Genomic DNA, 21,066 nt, shown 5'->3' with positions numbered 1-21,066 from the left:
CACAAGGATTAAAGAATGGTGTAGTTGGTAATTCCTGTTCACAACAATTGTATGATTGGGACAGAACTCAAGATAGTGGCAAAGTTACTAGAAAAATCTGAATCTGGAAACTCTTATGGGGGTGACAGTGAAGATCATAAAGATTGTAATGGGTTCTTACATTTTCACTATTTTGATGGTAGCTAATTGAAATAACTTATGGAACCATTCAATATCTGCAAAACATTGAATAAATGTTTGTCACCTCCTTAACATAAACAATAAGATGTAATTTTCGATTGCCTCCTATACAGTGAACACCATGTAAAAGTTGATACTGGTACATATATATACTAGCAGGGGAGCCCCATGTTGCAGGGCAATTTTGGGGCTGGTGGACGTGTGGACCGGGAGCCTGGGACTGGATTTGGGTTGTCGGCAGTTTCCAGGGCTTTTTTGGGCCTGGTGGATGTGTGGGCCGGGAGCCTGGGACTGGATTTGGGCTGTCGGCAGTTGGAGACGCCTAGGCCCATTTTGCACTGTTTTTTAACCTAAACATTTCTAGCTTTTAATACCTTCAAAGATGAAAGTTAAAGTACTTATAAAACATTTTTGGTAAATCTTATTTTTTTTTAAAAAGAAACTGACCTGGATTACCAAAGTTTTTAGCTGGCCTGGCTGCTGTATAATGGCTGACAGATCCCTGAGATGAAAACGATTAGTCCCACCCACACACACACCAATTGGTCAACCATCAGGTGACTGAACTGTAGGATTGGTCAATCATGACAGCACAGGATTGGTCGACCTTGACGTCAGTCAATACTAATGAGTGGGTAATGAGTGGAATTTTGAAGGTTTTTTGTATAATGTGCGAACAATTTTTGTCCGACCAAGAAGTAAATATGCCTACAAGAGTCTCCTAATGATGAGCTTTCTTTTGATATAACACATGTGTAGGTACGCTCTATAACTTTTGATTGTACAGAGAGACATACTGTTTTATATATATATATAGATATATCAGACCAGTGCTGTATGTTATTTGCACAGGTGATATACACCATTTAACTCCTATAGTTGATGTAGTAGTTCCAGATGTTTATTACAGTATATGAATACTGGTTCCTCCATCATTAGCCGAATGAGTTACAAAATAGATTTGGTCATCTGTTATGAAAAGTATACCACTTCCCCAGCTTAAAACATACCTGACTGTGAGTCATACACGACCAACGCAGATATGAGTGAATTGTTAGCGTTTTTGTGTAGTATTAAGTTTCCCGAGGAGAAAGCCTAATTTATTTTTAATTGTAACAATATGTGGCTATGGAATGTCAGTGGCTAATCTCTTCCATCCACAGGTGACTGCCTACTAGATGAGCCGATGAAGCCTATTACATTACCCGATAGCTTACCAGGAGAAAGCTACAACTTGAACAGACAGTGTGAACTAGCTTTCGGGATTAACTCGAAGCCATGCCCATACATGCAGCCTTGCCTGAAACTGTGGTGCACTGGGAAAGCCCGTGGGCAGCTGGTGTGCCAGACAAGACACTTCCCATGGGCAGACGGAACCAACTGTGGGGACGGAAAGTTCTGCATGAAAGGAGTCTGTGTGGCAACCCATGATGTGACAAAGTACAAGGTAAGGTCGATGAATAATTACCATTATAAAAGAACTTTGTGCCTGTGCGACACTCAATATCTTTTTTCATTTCACGCTAGGTATTTGTATTCAGACATTCAGTGGCATGTGCTCTTTTTATGCTTCACATGAATATAGTCCTTATTCCTAATTGCTGTTGTAGTTAGTTTAGATCATAAAATCTATCTAGAGTACATTTTATGAGTGTCATCTATGTACAATAATTTCATAAAATATAAATTATGTTAAATGAGGCATAACTTGGATATTTTATGATATGCACCTAATCTTGGTGCTAGGACCATACATGGGTATTGGCTTCATTTGATTACAATGTTTCACTTCACTCACAATGAACATAGTAATTAACATGTAAGAAAATATTCCAGCTCTAGTTCCTCAATGGTTGGCTGGAAAATCAATAACCTTGCTTCGCTGACCTCCTATCATTTTTGTTTCAATTTCAGTTTCAACAGATATCTGTCCTTGTTACACTTGCCTCTGGACGCAACTTGTTATACCATTAAATATACACATGTTAAAATGACTGTATAAATTAGTTACTTTTTACTTGCGCCGCATTGCACTTGACAATCTGGGAAGTAGAACATTTGAGTTTCATTAAATATGTCAGTGATCATAGTTGGCAGGAAGTTTTCATACATGGTACGAATGCTAAATCATTAATGTCATAAGACAGCTAACCTGCTAAGAGTTCATAACTCCTAAAATAGACACCAGTAAAATTTAATGAGTATGGAAATCTCACATCTAACAGTTTAAGCACAGAAACCCATCAGTTTTACAGTCCTACAGTTATCCCGCAGAGATGCCTGATGGACATGAATCCTTACACTTGTTTATGACATAATGTCAAAAAATAGCTCTTCTCGTTATTATACTGTCAGCAGGCAATGTGGTTAAATATAGTAAAACATGATTTATTTTATCTGATATTGTGCTTCGAAAAAGATGCAGAAGCATTTTCAATGTAAGGGCCTTTCATAATGGTAAGATACAGTAAAATGAATCAGTTATCTTTGTAAACAACCGTTCAAAATTTATATCTAAAATGTTGGCAGATTTAAAATAGTAAATAGATCTAATACAATTTAAATAACCACGCAGTAAATATTGTGTTGTGCAACAGTCATTTAAGTGTAGTGTAGGTATAAATGAGCCATCACAATTTTCTCTATCTAAGATATACATAGGTAGTCATGCTACAAAAATTAAAATAAATCTCACTTTATATTAACAAAAGGACAGTTTGAAATGAGAAGCATGATAATCGTTTGGCTGGGCTATAGTTTGCAAATAATTAGTTGAACTGAGGTGTCTCGGTGAACAATAAGCACATTGACAGTTACTAATGTGAGATTGGAGCCAACGCTCTTAAGTGTAGAGTGGGCATGTGGCCTGCAAAATTACACACTCAACAGAACAGGCTTCTAGAAAAGAAAGGGAATAAGGGATTTTGTTTTTTGATAAACATTTAAACTGTATATTCATTTAAATGGACTAGATGGTACTTTATTTTATTAAAGGTTGATGAATGTTTAGTTGACAACACTTTGGATAGGATAATGAGAAGGTTAAGAAATCTCCCACTCCTGGTAAACTTGAAAACGTGTACTCCAGAACGACTCTCGCTGGTGTGATTCTGGGACTCCTGGGTCAAAGTCCCTTATGAATAGATAAGCACCACTAATAACAATAATTGGCCACAGAAGGCATGCTTCCAAATTGCTCTTCAACATGGAAATATTGCCTTTGACATGCTGCAGTTGGCTGGATGTAGTGGTCATTATTTCTTAGCATTGGGTCCATATCAAAACAAATCAGAATGGTCAGTCCTGAGAATCTCATTTCAGTAATAATTAGATGTTTATTAATCTAGAGTGTAAATGTATGAAAATAATGCAGTAATTGATCACCGGTATCACAAAAGCTTTTGGCATTTGCAATTATTTGGCAATAGCAAGCCCAATCAACTCCGCTTTAAAACGGCTAAAAAAAAAATTGTTCACTTACATCTGGATTTCATTTAAAGTTAATAATGGTGTCAGCCTGTATTATTTTGCAATGTTGGCTTCAGTTATATAACTTGTGGTGCAAGGATGAAGCTTTAAATGAATTCTGTTGACCACTTCATATTACAGGTCGACGGGAGATGGGGAAAGTGGGGTCCTTATGGATCATGTTCACGTACATGTGGAGGTGGCGTGCAGCTTGCCAAGAGGGACTGTAACAAACCAACCCCTGCCAATGGTGGAAGGTATTGTGAAGGGATCCGTGTCAAGTACCGATCCTGTAATTTGGATCCATGCCCTGACCATGGTAAGACAGTTATTAAAGACATATTGTGTTGTTACTTTATCCAACTTTTAATAACGTTTACATTTTTCATATAATGTTAGCATACTAGGGCCAATCTGTTGTGTATATTCTATAGTACTAAGTTTATAGGAGAGTAGGAGCAAAAAAGGATCATGAAGCCTATTTATTTTGCCCCGCAGCTTACTCAAGAAAGAACAAATCATTTTCATTGCCTTAGTCCCTTGACTCAAAGTTAATTTCCTCTCCTTTCTGAATTGACAATCATCATTTTTAATGAAATGATTAATTTTAATGGGTTAGAAAGAATACTGTCCTTTCACCATTGGGACGCTAGCCCATATTGATAGCAGAAACATTTACAATTTGATAGCTAAGTCCAAAATTTAGATAGTTTCAAAGCTAATTTACAGTTGATATGAATTTGTATTGTGAAGCTATCCATAATTCAACATCAGTTGGCAATCTCACCCAGAGAGGCCCCAAGGAGAACAAGGCCGAGGAAAATTCATACTGATGAAGTACGTGGCACTGTTCTGAAGTGTGAGTTGAGGTGCATTGTTTGATAGCCAAGTAGAGAGCTTTATTTTGTGTCTGACTCATGCTAAACCTGACCAAGAGGTGCTTGATGCTGATGCAGCTCTTCATGTGAAGTAGTTAATACTTCAGCTGTGAAAGAAAATGAAAAGAATGATCTCTTCAAAAATGCTTTAGAAGGTCTACGAAGCCTAGCAGCATAGGCCCAATAGCCTTATTCCCATTAAGTATGGAATAACAGATAGTGGAGAATCTAATTCAAGACTCTAGCATACTCAAGCGATTGGACTAACATAATTAACTGCAAGAGCTTTTCCATTAGTGTTCGTATCTTCCATTCGTTGCACCAACCTTTACTTTATCACTGTTAATAGGTGCCTTTAAGGCTGATGAGTTTGTTGTGCAGATTCTTGTGGCATCACCAGAAGAGATTCATTTTAGAAAGATATTGATAAGCCAAGGCCAAGGGATTTAACAACAAAAGAAAAAGCATTGTCTTTTTCACATGGCAGGTACAGTGTGTTATACCTGGAACACCCTCTGGGTAGGGAGGCAAAATAATATGGAGTCATTCAAGTGGCAGTTAGATACCATGACTGCAGGAAGGGTAGGACATGAGTTAAAGGGACTGAATGGCTTTACTCCGCTGGACTTCGATCAATGAAAAATGACACAGCATTCCCTATTTTACCTACATATAATACAACTTTCCTCATGTAATTAAACAGTGTTACTCAGGCACATTTCTGAAGGGATCCAGTGTGGTGAAGAGATTTTTTTTTAGATAAAACAGTAAAAGTTGTTTCTTCTTTTATAAAAAAAAAAAAAAAAAAATGTCCTTAAAGGCTCAGTAATTATTTTTACCTCTGCACTTCTTTTGGAATATAAATGGCTAATGTCTGGCAAAAAAGACTTGGCAATTATATTTTAATTCCTTGAGAGGTGCTGACATTGTTTTTTGCATTCTATATGATGCTCAGAGGCTATGGAATGTGACACCTTTGAAAATATCTTTCTCCTCCTCGTATGACTTTGTGTGGGCAAGTGCCCAAATATGGAGAATTGATGACGCAAAATTGCAAAGTTTATACTCTGGTCATTTAAATAGTGTGAACTCTGGCTAGATGTATAATTGGATGTGAGCCAATATGGCATCATTCCTGATTCGCTGAATAGATTAAAGTGTCAGGATCAGGACTGCGGAGTGTTAGAATATGGAAGTGTTTGATATGTTGCACACCAGCTTGTTCTCACTAAAAGTAGTGTTGCTGGATATTTTTTTGCTGTAACTTGCCAGAAGACAGCATGCGACTTTGGATCTTTTGCATAACGATGTGATACACTCGGGCCGTTCAAGGCGTATTATTCTGTTCAGAGCAGTGGATGTAAATGAAAATTAGTAGTGGATGGTAGATAGTTTGGGGAAGAATCTCCTAGAGTCATAGATTCATACAGCACAGAAAGAGGCCCTTTGGCCCATCGTGTCCGTGCTGGCCATCAAGCCCTAACTATTCTAATCCCATTTTCCAGCACTTGGTCCGTAGCCTTGTATGCTATGGCGTTTCAAGTGCTCATCTAAATGCTTCTTGAATGTTGTGAGGGTTCCTGCCTCTACCACCCTTTCAGGCAGTGAGTTCCAGATTCCAACCACTCTCTGGGTGAAAAAGTTTTTCCTCAAATCCCCTCTAAACATCCTGCCCCTTACCTTGAAACTATGCCCCTTGGTTATTGACCCCTCTACTAAGGGGAAAAGTTCCTTTCTATCTACCCTATCTATGCCCCTCATAATTTTGCACATCTTTCCTTATTTTGTAGGTATTAATAAATTCTCGGGCACTGAAAGAAGCATTTTCACCAATGGAAACCAAAACTGTCTACTGCAGTGGGGGTGTTAAGTATTGAAGGGCCAGAAAATTCTCAACAGTGCTGTGATAAACTCAATCATTTTATATTCACTATCAATAATACCACAACTGTGTATGGCATGTCTACAGGTATCTTCTAATGTCAAATAGTACAGATAATTTAAATAAATATTTTTATTTGTGTGTGCAAGGTACACTTATGACATTCAAACTGTCCCTGTCATAAAACTGAACATAGACAGCATGGAGGGATCCGTTTGAAATAATTGGCTCAGACCCAACTATTTCCAGTCAGTCATACAGCAATAGGCCTGTATTATTGTGCAGGACCTCATAAAAATGACAAATATACATTTGTTAAACTATCCCCCCACCAAAACAACAACATTCCTGTTTTTCTTTACTCCTGGTGTTCATTTTTTAAAATGGTTTTGTTTAAACAGCAAGTGCCATTGACATTGGCTGGGAGAAGTTGCTTATCCTTAGAGGGTGAAGGGGTTGAATTCACATATAGAAAGTAATGCCCTGTTATAGTGCAGGCATTGGGCATGCTACAGGTGTCATTTTGGCAACAGTGCTAGTGGACAGCACAGCTTAGACTCCCGATTACACTGGTCATGGGCACTAGAGTCTGAGAGAGCATTTTGAACACAACAGCTTTGTGTGTGTGTGTACTTATGGCAACATCTGCTTTACAAGCCATTGTCCGTTCATTCATGACAAAGCTTCAGCATCCTCTTGAGCCTGCAAAGATCCTGAGTTAAATGCCTATGGTGAAGGAAGAATATTGGCACACTACAGATGTGATCACCTATATTTAACCCTTTCTGACTGTCTATTTATGGTTGTGTTTGGTCTGTACTTGAATCACAGGTAAAAGTTTCAGAGAGGAGCAGTGTGAATCCTTCAATGGATATAATGTGAATACGAACAGACTGGCGCCATCTGTTGTGTGGGTTCCCAAATATTCAGGGGTTTCACCCAAGGACAAATGCAAACTTGTATGCAGAGCGAATGGTACTGGATACTTCTATGTTCTTGCACCCAAGGTAAGCATATCAAAAACTGTAATGCTACGTATTAAGGCCAGTGCACACATGGCATTTATAATGGGGGAAGCTTATTTCTAGAATTATAGATATTTTTGCAAGTTTTCTAAATTTGACCTGTCATAGAAAACTTTCACAGCTTCCAATTCATAAGACTTCACTCCTATAATCTATTATTCTAAATTTATTGTAATGATATAACATTAGCATTGCAAATTCATACCTATTTGTCATGCAGTTTATTTGCTGGAAGGACACAAAGTCCCTTTCTTTCTAGCTATGGGTAGTCCCATCTGGTAATATTGGTACTGTATTAGGCAAGATCAGACCAATTTTCCATCTAGGCTACTGTTCCAAACCTCCCATCAAAGTTCCTTACGATGACTCTAGCACTAATAACCGTCTAAGAACATTACATAAGAAATAGGAGCAGGAGTAGGCTATACAGTCCCTTGAAACTGCTCCGCCATTCAATAAGATCATGGCTGGCCTTATACCTCAACTCCACTCTCCCGCCCTATCCCCATAGCCCTTGATTTCCTTAGTGTCCAAAAATCTATCAATCTCAGTCTTCAATATAGTCAATGACTGAGCATCCACAGCCCTCTGGGGTAGAGAATTCCAAAGATTTACAACCCTCTGCATGAAGAAATTTCTCCTCATCTCCGTCTTAAATGGCCAAACCCCTTATCCTGAGACTATGCCCCTAGTTCTAGACTCTCCAGCCATGGGAAACAGCCTCTCAGCATCTACCCTGTCAAGCCCTCTAAGAATTTTATATGTTTCAATGAGATATTCCCTTTGCTAAAAGGAATTCATCCAATCCTTATTTTAAAAGCTGCCATGGCTTTCTCTTGCACTATCCCTGCTGGGGATCTGTTCCACAATTCTATTATCCTCTTACTAAAAATGTTGGCTAAATTTACATAGAACCTTGGTTAGACCACACTTGGAGTCTGTGTGCAATTCTGGTCCCCATGCAGCAAAAAGGATATTAAAGCTCCGGCGAATGTGCAGGAAAGATTTACACGGATGTTGAGAGGATAAAACTATCAGGAAAGATTGAGTAGGCTTTTTTTATTCGTTTATGGGATGTGGGCATCGCTGGCAAGGCCAGCATTTATTGCCCATCCTTAATTGCCCTTGAGAAGGTGGTGGCGAGTCGCCTTCTTGAACCGCTGCTGTCCGTGTGGTGAAGGTACTCCCACAATGCTGTTAGGGAGCCAGTTCCAGGATTTTGACCCGGTGGCGATGAAGGAACGGCGATACATTTTCAAGTCAGGATGGTATGTGACTTGGAGGGTGTAAAGTCTGTGGGTTGTGCAGTTAATTACAACACAGACTTCAGGAGTAACATACAACAGGACTTTACTATTCGAAGGTCAGGGCGAATCTGCCCTATAAATCATGCCACAGCACTTATATACCGGTGTGGTCACCGTCGGTATTACCGTATACAGAAGCCAAACAAGTAGTGCCACACCTAAAATAGTTCTCTTAAAGGTGAACGGTTACATACAATAGTCTCTTAAAGGTAGACAGTTACATACACTACAATCCTCCCTTTTTAGCTTACAACATACTATTTCTCATTAACATACATATATTCAACTTCAGGTAAACAATTTACAGATATAGTCTCTGTGGGAAACAGTTCACAGGTTCAGTCTCTGTGGGAACAGTGTATAGATTCAGTCTCTAGTCTTGACTCGGTCCGAACAACATCGCTGTGGTGTAGCCGGTTCACATTGCTAGCGTGACTCCTCCACTAGTCTTCCCCTTGACGTAACAGCTTGAACTCCCGTCCTGCTGAACCAGCAATGCTGACTTTTACAAACAGCTGTATTGCCTTGGTAATTTTCCTTACTTTCCAACTGATTTATCTCCCTTTGTAGGGCCCACGTGCATGATCTGGTAGGAGTGATAATGATTTTGATGGTTATCATCTTCTGCTTCTTCTTTTTCTTTTCTGCTTCTTGGAGACTCTCGGGGCTCCCTTATCAGCTGCCAGCTGTAGTGCCACCATCTCTCTATGTTCCTTAGACTTTAAGTGCTTCATCCTGATTTCTGCACTTTGGGAGTTTTCATCACAAGCTGGGCAGACCAGATCCTCGTAATATTCCGTGTCACTCAACAGGTCATGGTAATATTCGGTGTCGTCCTGAGCTAGTCTAGCGAGAGGGCCTGCTACTTCTTCCGTACCCAACTGGACGTTAGCCGACTGTTGTTCCCTCCCTAGACATCTTTCCTGAAGAGACTTCTTCATGCGTTCATATTCATCCCGCTCTTCCTGGGTTTCCTGCCAATCCTTCACTAATGACCTCGTTTGTGATTTCAAAACTTCCCCTTCCCTCGGGGATTGATTGATCAGGCTATTCAATCCTTCTACTGGAGCAGCTGTTTCAACATTCTGCTGTTCACATTGACGTGATTCAGCGTACTTTTGGCATCCCTGTAAAATCTGTGTTGCAACCTCAGCTATTTCCATAACTTTTGAGAGCTCCGAACTCCTTCCCTTTGAAGATTGAAGCTCGTGTTCAGATTGTTCCCATTGTAGAGTCTTGTCCTTCAGCATATGAAGGAGTTGGCTGACCGTTAACTCTTCCACGGGAACACTGTGGGTCAGAGTCTTCTCCATTTCATCCACCATTTCCTCCAATGCTTTCACCTTCTTTTCCTCTTGTACTTTGGCTTCCAGTGCTCGGAGAAGTTGCGCCTTGATGCTCTCTAGCTCATGTTCAGAGGCCATTCTTACAGTCTCTGTGTTTCTTACAGTTCCCTTTTCTTCCACTGAACGGATTCCCAGTTGAATCTGTTCTTCAAGTTGTTGAATCTCGGTCATTGCCGCCCCATATTTGTCTTGGGTTTCCTTTAATATTTTTATGAGTTCTTGTACATCTTGTCTTTCATGTTCTGCCATGTCTTTCACCTCTAATTTCTCATCTATGGATGGAACTTCTACCGATGAGCCTGTCTTGGCCTTGAGCTCATCAAGAATTTCCTGCAGCCTTTGGACTTCTTGCTCATGTTCAACCTTCAGTTGCTCATATGCTTCCACTGAAACTAGCTTTTCGGAGGTTGCCGAGTTAACCCCTTCCAGAATTGTCACCTGGGCCTGTTCATACTGTTCTTTCAACTTCTCACACTCTGCTTGTAAGGAGTCGTAGAGAAGAACTGGAATAAAATCCTGGCTTCCTGAAGATTCCTCTTCATTTGCTTCTTCCTGCAAATATTCTAACTCCTGAACAGCATAAGGGAGATGTGATCGGTAATTGGTCACGATGGCTCTATGGTCGCTCTCTGCTTGAGCTAGCTGCTTCTGTTGTCTTTCCAGATTCTCCCATTCGGTGTCATAGAACTTTTTCATTGTTTTCATCTCTTGTACGAGACGGTAACTCAATTGTTCTAATTGTTGTCGTAATTTGAAATAAGTTTGAGTCCGAGCTCGGTGTTCTTCCGTCATGGATATGTCCGTAACTTGAACAGGCTCAGAATTTTCTGTCGAACTAGGTTGTCGTTGTTCGGTGGAGTTCTGTTCTGAAACTTTGTTCTTCTCTGGAGCATAAGCCTTTATGCATGCCTTCGTTTTTCCAACCTTCGTCGGCAAGTCCATTTCAGCCTTGTCTTTCATATTTGGGTTGGTCTTATCGTCATCCGTTTCAGAATCTGAGCTGATTGTCTGCACCGAGTCCTCACTCGTTATGGCTTTTAGATAGTGCCATTCCATGTCTATTTTCTTGATCCACTCCCGTCCTAGAAGTGGTGGTCCTCCCTCATGTAGTACGTATAAGTTCATTCTTGGGTGTTCTTTACCCCTATCTCTCACTTTGACTCTTATCTTTCCCATGGGGTATACTTTATGCCCCGTGTATGTCTGCAATACGAACTTGGTATCTCTTAAGGGTATATGTGAGAATAGCCGGTGGTAATCCCTTCGATTTATGACTGATAGAGCTGATCCAGTGTCCAACTCCATTTTCACTTGGATTCCAGCTATTTTTAGCATGACCCAGATAGTTTGTAGGTCAGCTTCCTTACTCACATTGTGAATTCTCAGACTACCCAGCTCCTGGCCGTTTGGATCTGAGTCTGAATTCTGTTCGTCTGAACTCTTCTCAGCCACCTTGTGTACCTTGTTGTACTTTTCCTGTGATGGCTTCCTTTGGTTGTTGGTCCTTTGGTTGTTGGTCTTCTTCCCTGACCGGCATACCTTAGCTATGTGACCCAGTTTGCCACATTTCCTACATTCCTGGTTCTTAAACCAGCATTGGTTCTGGTCGTGTGTTGTCTTCCCACAACGATAGCATTTTGTTGTTGTCGAGGTAATTTGATCCACACTTAGTGCTGCTGTCTTTAGCTGCATTTCCGCAGTTCCCTTCGCTGCGGCTTCGTGCGATGCTGCAATAAGGACAGCCCTGTCAAGTGTAAGGTCGTTCTCTTCGAGTAGTCGCTTTTGCGTTCCTTCCTTTGCCAACCCGCACACGAACTTGTCTCGCAATGCCTCTGTCAGATTCCCTCCAAACTGGCAGTATTTCGCTAGTCTACGCAGTTCGACCAAGTATTCTGCGTTGCTTTCGTCTTTCCGTTGCGTTCTCGCATAGAATTTGAATCGTTCCGCCAACATCAATGGTGTAGGGTTCAAGTGGTCCTTCAGGACAGCCACAATATCATCGAAAGTCTGATCCGCCGGTTTAGCTGGTGCTAGTAGATGCTTCAAGAGCCCGTATGTCTTTGCGGCCATCGAGTTCAGCAAGGTTATAGCTTTGTCATCTTCTTCTATTTTATTGGCCTCACAATAGATCTCAATGCGTTCCACGTACGTGGCCCAGTCTTCTACCTCGGAATTAAAATCGTTGATGTTACCACGCTTAGGCATCTTCCTCTCTTTGGGAACAACACAAGTATTTCTTTAAATTATTATTTCTTTTTTTTTTCCTAAGATGGCGGTTTTCCCGCGAAAATGGCGGTTTCCCGCTCTTATCTTCTCTCCCTGCCCGTTTCAATGGCGGTTTCCCGCTTCTGTCTTCTTCCCCCCCTAATGGCGGCTTCCCACGTTTCTTCCCTGGCGGGAGGGGTACACTTTCCCCACGGGCGACGGCCGCTGGCTTTCAGGTTCACAGCCTGCGCGTCGGCTTCAAGGCTTTCCCTTTTTTTTTATTTTATGGCAGGGCGACCGGCTCTGGGTACCCCGTAGACGGCGAACAGGTTCAGCCGCTGGGCTGGCTCTCGCACAGTTCCCCTTGCTCGGCTCTGTCTCTCTCCCGCTCTCTCAGCTCTACCGGCGCTGGGTACACCCCGTTGACGGAGGACAGTTCAGCCGCTGGACTGGCTCTCGCGCAGTCTCTCTTGGTCGGCTCTGCCTCTCCCGCTCGCTCGGACCCCAATCGCGCCTCCCAGCCCTCTCGCAGTCCGGTGCTTCTCTCCCCGGCTGCGGCTGAGTTTCTCTCTTCCCGCGCCTACGCTCCCGGTCGCAGCGCTTCGTGGCTTCGGTCACCGCCCGGCTTTTCCCGCCGGTCGCGGTCTCTCACGACGCCGTTGGACCCGACTTTTTGTCCGGCTCCTTTTCCCCCTCGACCGTGGTCGAGTGCCCAGCCCTTATCCTCCGGCTATTCTTTTCACTTTCCCTTACTCACAGTCACCGTGGCAGAAGGGACAGTCAGTGCCTGTTGCTGATGGAAGTTTATGACGCTAAAGTCTTCCTCCTTTCTATTGCTGCAGCCTTGAGTTTTCTCCCAGCCGAATAACGAGGGCGGTTGCCTCTTTTCGACGCTCTTTCGTTGCTTTGAAATTATTGTTGCCGCAGGGTACGATCGGACTCGTCGCCACTGTAAAGTCTGTGGGTTGTGCAGTTAATTACGACACAGACTTCAGGAGTAACATACAACAGGACTTTACTATTCGAAGGTCAGGGCGAATCTGCCCTATAAATCATGCCACAGCACTTATATACCGGTGTGGTCACCGTCGGTATTACCGTATACAGAAGCCAAACAAGTAGTGCCACACCTAAAATAGTTCTCTTAAAGGTGAACGGTTACATACAATAGTCTCTTAAAGGTAGACAGTTACATACACTACAGAGGGGAACTTGTAAGTGGTGGCGTTCCCATGCACCTGCTAGGTGGTAGAGGTCGCAGATTTGGGAGGCTGGGGCTCTTCTCTGGAAAGGAGAAGGTTAAAAGGAGACCTGATAGTGGTGCTTAAGATATGAAGCGGTTTGATAGGGTGGAAGTGGAGAAACCTCCTCCACTTGTGCACGTGTCCAGAACAAAGAGGCATAAATATAAGATAGCTACTAACAGATCAAATAAAGAATTTAGGCGGAATTTAGGAGAATGTTGAGAAGGTGGAACTCGCTGTCACATGGAGTGGTTGAAGCAGAGAGCATTGATGCATTTAAGGGGAGACTTGATTCATACATGAGGGAGAAGGGAATAAAAGGATATGGGCAGATGGGATGTGGTAATTAGAGTGGGAGGAGGCTCAGGTTGAGTTTAACACTCGTCTATACTAGTTGGGTCGAATGGCCTGTTTCTGTGTTGAATTTGTATGTAATTCTATGTAACTGCCTCAATCTTTTCTACCAGATCTGTAACTTCCTCAAAGAAATCCAGTAAATTGGTCAGATGTGATATGCCCTTCCTGAACCCATTCTGTCTCTCTGTAAAGATACCTGTCCTTCCATTTGATCCCTCATCAAAGTTTCAAACACTTTCTGCACAATTGAGGTAACCTTCAGAACACCTCGCCTCCCATCTATTTAGTTATTTTCCCCAATTTTCTGCTTGCTTCTCCAGCTCCCTTCAAATTCACTTTGTTTTAGGAATCCTGTCTTTGGCTGGAAGTGTGGGTGAATGGGCCTAATGCCACCCTGTGAACCAGTTGACAGGAGGTGTACTTTGGTCAAGACAGTGTGTTAGTTTTTCTCTGTGGCGGGATGCTCAGCTTAATACTCTGGCAGGGAGCTTACTGAGCCCAGCACATATGGCTGGCAGATGGAGGTGGTAAGAAAGGAACCTCTTACCACTCAATTAATGGGCCTTTTTTTACCTTATCATTATGCCATGGTCGTCGTCAAACTGGATCTGTTTTGAAATCTGATTTTCATTTTAGCCGATTTAGAGACAACTTTTTATTCTATGTAAAACTACAGTTACGCTTCTATCTTATTTCTACTTAAAATCTGGAACTGAATATATATTTTTTTAAATATTGCTCTTTTAGCAATCTTTGATAGGATAATGTCAAGCTCAGTCACTAAAACCCACTACTTTAAAACAAAAAGCTCTTTAGACTGTGTCCCAGACAAAATTAGGCTATCCCTGCATTCCCCTTTGCTTTTACTATCAACCTGGCCTAAGACGCTGGGCAGTAGAAATATTTTTTCAATTATGTCTGTATTTATGAAGCACCACCTTGTATCACTGGACTACATGCCAAAAAGTTATTTCGCATTCTTCAGCAAAGGTGGCAAGATGCATAGCATGAATGGTTTTTGGGAAATCCATATAGACGGCTGCAGTGATGTTCATGTCACTATTCCATCATAAGTCCACTTCCACAATTGTAGACAGTCGCCAAAAAGGAAACTATTTCAAAGAGAGACCAAAAGAATCAGTGCTTGACTATAAGAACATAAGAAATAGGAGCAGGAGAAGGCCATTTGGCCCTTTGAGCCTGCTCCGCCATTCAATAAGATCATGGCTGATCTATCTGTCAACATTAAATTTGAAAAACTGGGCCCCCGTCTGCGGGGGATGAGATGTAAAGGGTCGAGTCACTGATGGTTCATAATTCACAATGTCTTTCTCAAAGGTGGTAGATGGAACTCCATGTATGCCAGATACTTCAGCAGTATGTGTCCAAGGAAAGTGTATAAAAGCTGGGTGCGATGGAAAGCTTGGCTCCAACAAGAAGTTTGACAAATGCGGAATATGTGGAGGTGATCACAAAAGCTGCAAGAAGGTTTCTGGATTATTCAGTAAACCCATGTACGTTTTTCTTTTTTCATTACATTTCAATTTAATTGCTTTTAACTTTAATATTTTCCCACTAAAATTCCATTAGCATCTATTCGAATTTCACAGTTATATAAAAGATAATAGTCATTTCCATAATTAGGTACATAATCCTGATGCAAGAAGAATGACCTAGTCTATGCAAATTAACTTTCATAGTGACAGGATGCCCATTAATCCTTTGGAAATTCCCCAGAAAGTGAAACTTGTTTGAAGATAAAATAGAACCAGCAAATGTGTGCTCCTGGTGTAATTTTGGTACTGCTCTCTGGAAGCTTTATTGTCTGTAGAGAGTCAAACAATCGCCCAAAACACATGCTATAGATGTCGCAGTGGTGTCAAATATTGCAGCATCAATGTGGAGCTACATTACTCTGAGGGAAACACTGGGCTGGATTTTATCAATGGGGGCGGGACTGCTGGTTGTCGGGTTTCAGTCCCGCCCCCAATGACGTTCGGCCAACCCACGTTATTTTCCCTTGATTGAACTTGTTAAGCCCGCCCTGCAGGCTTAGCAGGCCAATTAAGGGAAAGCCGGTGACAGAGGAAGTCAGCGTATGACGATTCATCTGTCAAATCTTTTACAGATGAATTGTCATTGTTTGACAGCTTTGAGAAGCTGTCAAACACTGACAATCACTGTTCTTTGGTGAGTCCTTGTACTGAAGACTCACCAAACCTCTTTCCTGAGCAGAAATCAGATGGCTGCTACATCGGAGAATGCAGCAGCCATTCTGTCATCTCTGCCGTGGAGATGAGGCACCTCTGGATCCTCAACGATTGAAGCCTGCAGGAAGAAACAAAGGTAAGTAAACTTTTTCTAACACTTTTCACTCACCTCCCATATTACCTCTCCACACTTGCACCCATCACTCACCTCCACAGTGGACTTTTCGACCCCTCACACCCCCGCAGACCCACTGCTCGCCTCACTGATCCTGGCGGGGTTTCCCGACGTCGGGAAGCCCGCACTTGTGTTGGTAAAATGGGGATAATCCTCTTAACTGCCTGTTAACAGGTAGATAATAGGCAGTTAAGTGGCTGTAATCCCCTTCCCGCCTCGAGGAGATGGGTCCCTGCGCGAGTCGGGGTCCCGCCTCCCGGGAAGATGGCACGGAGGCGGGTTGGGAGTGGGATCGGTACCCGCTCCCAGTTTCTGCCATTTTCCAGGCAGTCCCGCCTCCAAACCCGCCTCCCCAGGGCTGGCAAAATTCCCCCCACTGAGTGGAAGCTAGGTGCCCACATGAGGTGGGGAAAAAAAAACAGAGGGCAAGCCATCCCTGAGTTGCTTTTACACATTTTAGCAGTCAGGTCAGAGCAGGATTTGAAGGCCTGTGACCAGCTTGCCTATTTGCTCTGACCACAGGTGGTAAGTGTCCCAGGGAGTTAAGGTAATTGGAAAGGGAAAAAAAGTGGTAGAATTTCACACTTTCAAAAAAAAATGTACATCATTTTTGAGAAGTTCCATTTATTGAGATCTGGGAAGCCCAAGCTTAGCAAACTAATGTTGGGATGTCAACAACATGGTGGCCATGTATATAAATTGCATAGACTAGGCTTGTATTCTCTTGAGTATAGAAGAGTAAGGGGTGATCTAACTGAGGTGTCTAAGATGATTGAAGGAGTTGATAGGGTAGATAGAGACCTATTTTCTCTGGTGGGGGAGTCCAGAACAAAGGGACATAACCTTAAAATTAGAGCTAGGCTGTTCAGGGGTGATGTCAGGAAGCATTTCTTCACACAAAGGGTAGTAGAAATATGAAACTCTCAAAAAGCTGTTGAGGCTAGGTCAATTGAAAATTTTAAAGCTGAGGTTAATAGATTTTTGTTATGCAAAGGTAATAAGAAATCTTGAACCAAGATGGGTAAATGGAGTTAAGATACAGATTAGCCATGATCTAATTGAATGGCAGAACATGTTCGAGGGGCTGAATGGCCTTCTCCTGTTCCTATACCAGGCAGCAACATTGTTGCTGTTTTTTTAATACTAGTTATTTTTTATTTTCGCTTTAAGCTTTCCTCACACCAATTATATTATCCCTGGCAAAATGAGTGGCAGGTAACTTGCTCGCAAGTTTCTGCCAATATTGCTGTATAGCTGGAAGGAGCATTAAGGGTCCGGGATGATTTTCTCTTCCTGCTTGTGGGCAGCACTAGGCATCCACATAGCAAACCCCATAATGGCATAACTGGGACCAAAAGCTCACCATATGGGGAGGTGTGGGCGAGAATTTGAACCTTGCTTCATGCCATAGTGTTGAATCTCCATCGTGCTGCTCCATTATTGCTCTTATATGGATCTATCTGTTTCAAGGGCAGTCTAAACAGGGAATTGAGTCTAGAAAATTACCAAAGAGATTAAAAGGAGTAAACTTTGAAGGAAATGAGGTTTAATGGCCTTCATTTTATTGCTATCACCAAAGGTTCTATTTCCTTTGTCTGTATTTGAGAGTGTGTTTGCTTCTTGTAAAGTATTTGATATTAAACAGGCTGGGAAAACCGCTCTGTTGGTGATGTTCTGACTGAATAATTCTCTCAGATACAACACCACTTCCGGTCCCCCTCTCAATCTTCCACTAATTGAATGTTTCTCATTCTCAGCCATATGTTTAACCATGTGACTTACTACATATGCGCTATAACTAAATAGCCATACTCTTTGAAAATGACAAGGGGAATTCAACAATTTGCATTTATACAATTTCGTCACAGTAAAATGTCCCAAGGTCCTTCACACAAATGGAAATGGACACCTTGTAGGGGTAGAGAAAAGTTAAGGGAGATGATCAGTTAAGGAGACAGGTTTTTAGGAGGCTTTTGAAGGAGGAAAGAGAGATAGCAATGCAAGAAATTTAGAGAATGTGTTTGTTTGGGGCCACCAAAGGTGGAGCAGAGAGTCGGTGAAGGGGAAAGATGCCCATTAAATATTTCAATACTTAGCGTACTTAATATAAAATAAAATGTTTCCTTTCAACAGACATGGGTACAATTATATTGTGACGATACCAGTTGGAGCCACCAGCATTGATGTCAAGCAAAGAGGATACAGAGGCATGACCAATGATGACAACTATTTGGCAGTTAAGAATGAGCACGGCAAATATATACTCAATGGCCACTACATCGTTTCTGCAGTGGAGCGGGACATTGTAATAAAGGGAAGCTTGTTGAGGTATAGTGGAACAGCAACTTCTGTTGAAAGCCTTCAAGCTTTTAGACCCATCCAGGAACCATTGGTCATTGAAGTCCTATCAGTTGGAAAAATGACTCCTCCTCGTGTTCGCTATTCCTTCTATCTACCGAAGGACAACAAAGAAGATAAATCTTCACATAGTTCCAATAAAAAAGACACAAGAGGAATCTTGCTGATCAATGACAGTTTGAGCAAATTAAATAAAATTGATACAAGGCAACCAGATTATAAAAGACCCAGTTATAAATGGGTGGTGAGAACATGGTCTCAGTGTTCTGTTTCTTGTGGAAATGGACTGCAACATAGATCTGTTGAGTGTGAAGACAATCATGGTAAAATAGCATTTGATTGTGATACCACCCAGAAACCAGAAGTCATACGGCAGTGTGGCGATCCTTGCCCAGTGTGGGAGATTGGCGGATGGTCACCATGCTCAAAGAGTTGTGGCAAAGGCTTCAAGAGACGTCTCATCAAATGTAAAGCTGATACTGGGCATGCTTTGCCCAGAGAACATTGCAGTATAAGGAAGAAGCCACAGGAGCTGGATTTTTGTACTGTGAGACCTTGCTGAGAGGTATCAGTGGACATTGTTTCAGATAGAGTAGTCTTTAGAAATGGCGGGCGATCATTGGTTTCCAGCAACCTTTTCGTGACAGTTACATCTGTTACTGCTGAATCCAAATGGAATATTGAAAAAAAAAAGAACTACTCCACATTGGGAAAAATGGAGATCTGTGATGCATAATTGTGCATGAAATTACCTGAAAGTTACATGTTGAAGTCTACCTCTGACATTTGTAAATTAAACTGTTTTGGTGACTTCATTGACCATGTAGTGAATAAGTAAGAAGTGATGACTGCCTGTTGAGCACTTACGCAATGCGAATTGTCACCAAGTTGGAAGCAGTCAAAGATTTTAATGGCTTGATGGTGTTTTATTCACCATTGAGCACAAAATAATACAGGGACCAGTGTAGGTGCAGCTGCAATATTATGCAGGGATATATGCCCTAATGTAATATATTGATGGGTCAATGATAAAAGGGGTGACCATCCTTAACTTCAGAGATGTGGAAGTTAGTTTATTTGTAAACGGGCAATCTTCTGTGCTACTTTATGAAATGTATTAGGTAGATAACCTGTTCTTTGTGAAATGTATTAGAATATTTTACCCAGTAATACTATAGTATGACATGTTGAGTGACGTTTAGTCAAGTTTAACTGGTGTCATCAGTTACAAAGTGTTACGTTCTAACAAAACTGTATTTATGAAAGAAAAGTAGAACATTAGGCTTGTGGTACAGTTCTGTATAAATATAAACACATTTGGATGTTATCCGAAACTCGAGCATTACAGTGTAGGTAGCTGAGCCTGTTTATAAAATGATCTCTTCCAAGTATCTCTTAGTAAACCACCATGTTTTATATATAATAATTTATTCTGAGAGGGACAATATTCCATGGTGCATAAATCATTTTCTGTATGCTGGCAACATTATTTATTATGTGTACTGGGTTCCAAAACCATCAATGCAAAAACCAAACTGACAACTTAATTATTTTTTTTGTGGTAGGATTGTAACTATGGTGCTATTTGTTTTGTCCACATTTGCACATTTTATAACCTTGCCTGTAAACATTTGTGATAATTTTTGGAAATTTTTGAATCTCTTTTACGAAAAAAAAATCACTTGTAGAGTTGTTTCGTCTGCCCCGTTATTATCATGAGAAAGTCTGAATTCTTCATGTACCGTGACCGAGTCGCTAAAATGCGTGGCCACCTCGTATTAATGGTTTGTTCCATTTCCCCCTTTATATTGTGGTAGTGCTTCTTTTTTTTAAAAACACATCATATATGCCAAACTCTGTAACCCTTTCACTTGCGTTCTGGTTGGGAGGGACTGCAGTTACTGTTCTTCCATCTAAAAGATGGTTCATATGTTATTGGGATTTATTTTACTCTTTTGCATTTTTAAATTGCAAAAGGCATAAATACCGTTTATTGGCTGTTCTGTATACCATGTATACATCTGTTTAATTGTGCACAAATAAAATTGTAAATATCTATGAATTGGTGGTCTTATTGTTTGTTGAGGGCAAGTATGTACATGCGGTGGCAGTTCAATTTAAGCCGCACAAGAAGAGAAATATTCATTTCTGATATTCATTGGTGTTTGACTAAAGCTGTAGGCCTAGAAATTTGTCTCGGGCCAAGGTGCAATGTGGGCGGTACTGGCTCTGCCGCCTGTTATACGCAGCGCCTGATATTCAGTTCCACTGCAGTCAATAGAGCTGAATATCAGGCGCTGCGCATAACGGGCGGCCGATCCGGTACCGCGCGTTTTGCGCCACCGCCCAAGACGAATTTCTAGGCCGTAGCGTTTTGTGGATCCCTTCACACACCAATGATGAGTGCACTGGTTGACGATGTCTCTTATGA

At 41.6% G+C, this 21,066-nt stretch overlaps 1 protein-coding gene across 1 annotated transcript in view; it reads left to right on the top strand.

The window, feature by feature from the left end:
- The window catches only part of LOC147100339 (A disintegrin and metalloproteinase with thrombospondin motifs 15-like), a 50,861-nt gene extending 30,170 nt beyond the window's left edge, over nt 1–20,691 (top strand). Inside the window, exons 5-9 of the mRNA XM_085967948.1 lie at nt 1,344–1,627; nt 3,790–3,967; nt 7,240–7,415; nt 15,231–15,406; nt 18,411–20,691. Coding sequence (XP_085824074.1) covers nt 1,344–1,627; nt 3,790–3,967; nt 7,240–7,415; nt 15,231–15,406; nt 18,411–19,197 — 1,601 coding nt within the window. The 3' untranslated portion in view covers nt 19,198–20,691. The remainder of the gene's footprint in view (nt 1–1,343; nt 1,628–3,789; nt 3,968–7,239; nt 7,416–15,230; nt 15,407–18,410) is intronic.
- Nucleotides 20,692–21,066: the final 375 nt, after the last annotated feature.

The sequence above is a fragment of the Somniosus microcephalus genome, chromosome 26 (assembly GCF_052327205.1).
Source record: "Somniosus microcephalus isolate GS21.2 chromosome 26, FLI_Smic_1.0, whole genome shotgun sequence".
Lineage (NCBI taxonomy): Eukaryota > Metazoa > Chordata > Chondrichthyes > Squaliformes > Somniosidae > Somniosus > Somniosus microcephalus.
Note: the sequence above shows the minus strand (reverse complement) of the source record. Positions and strands in the feature narration are given on the sequence as shown.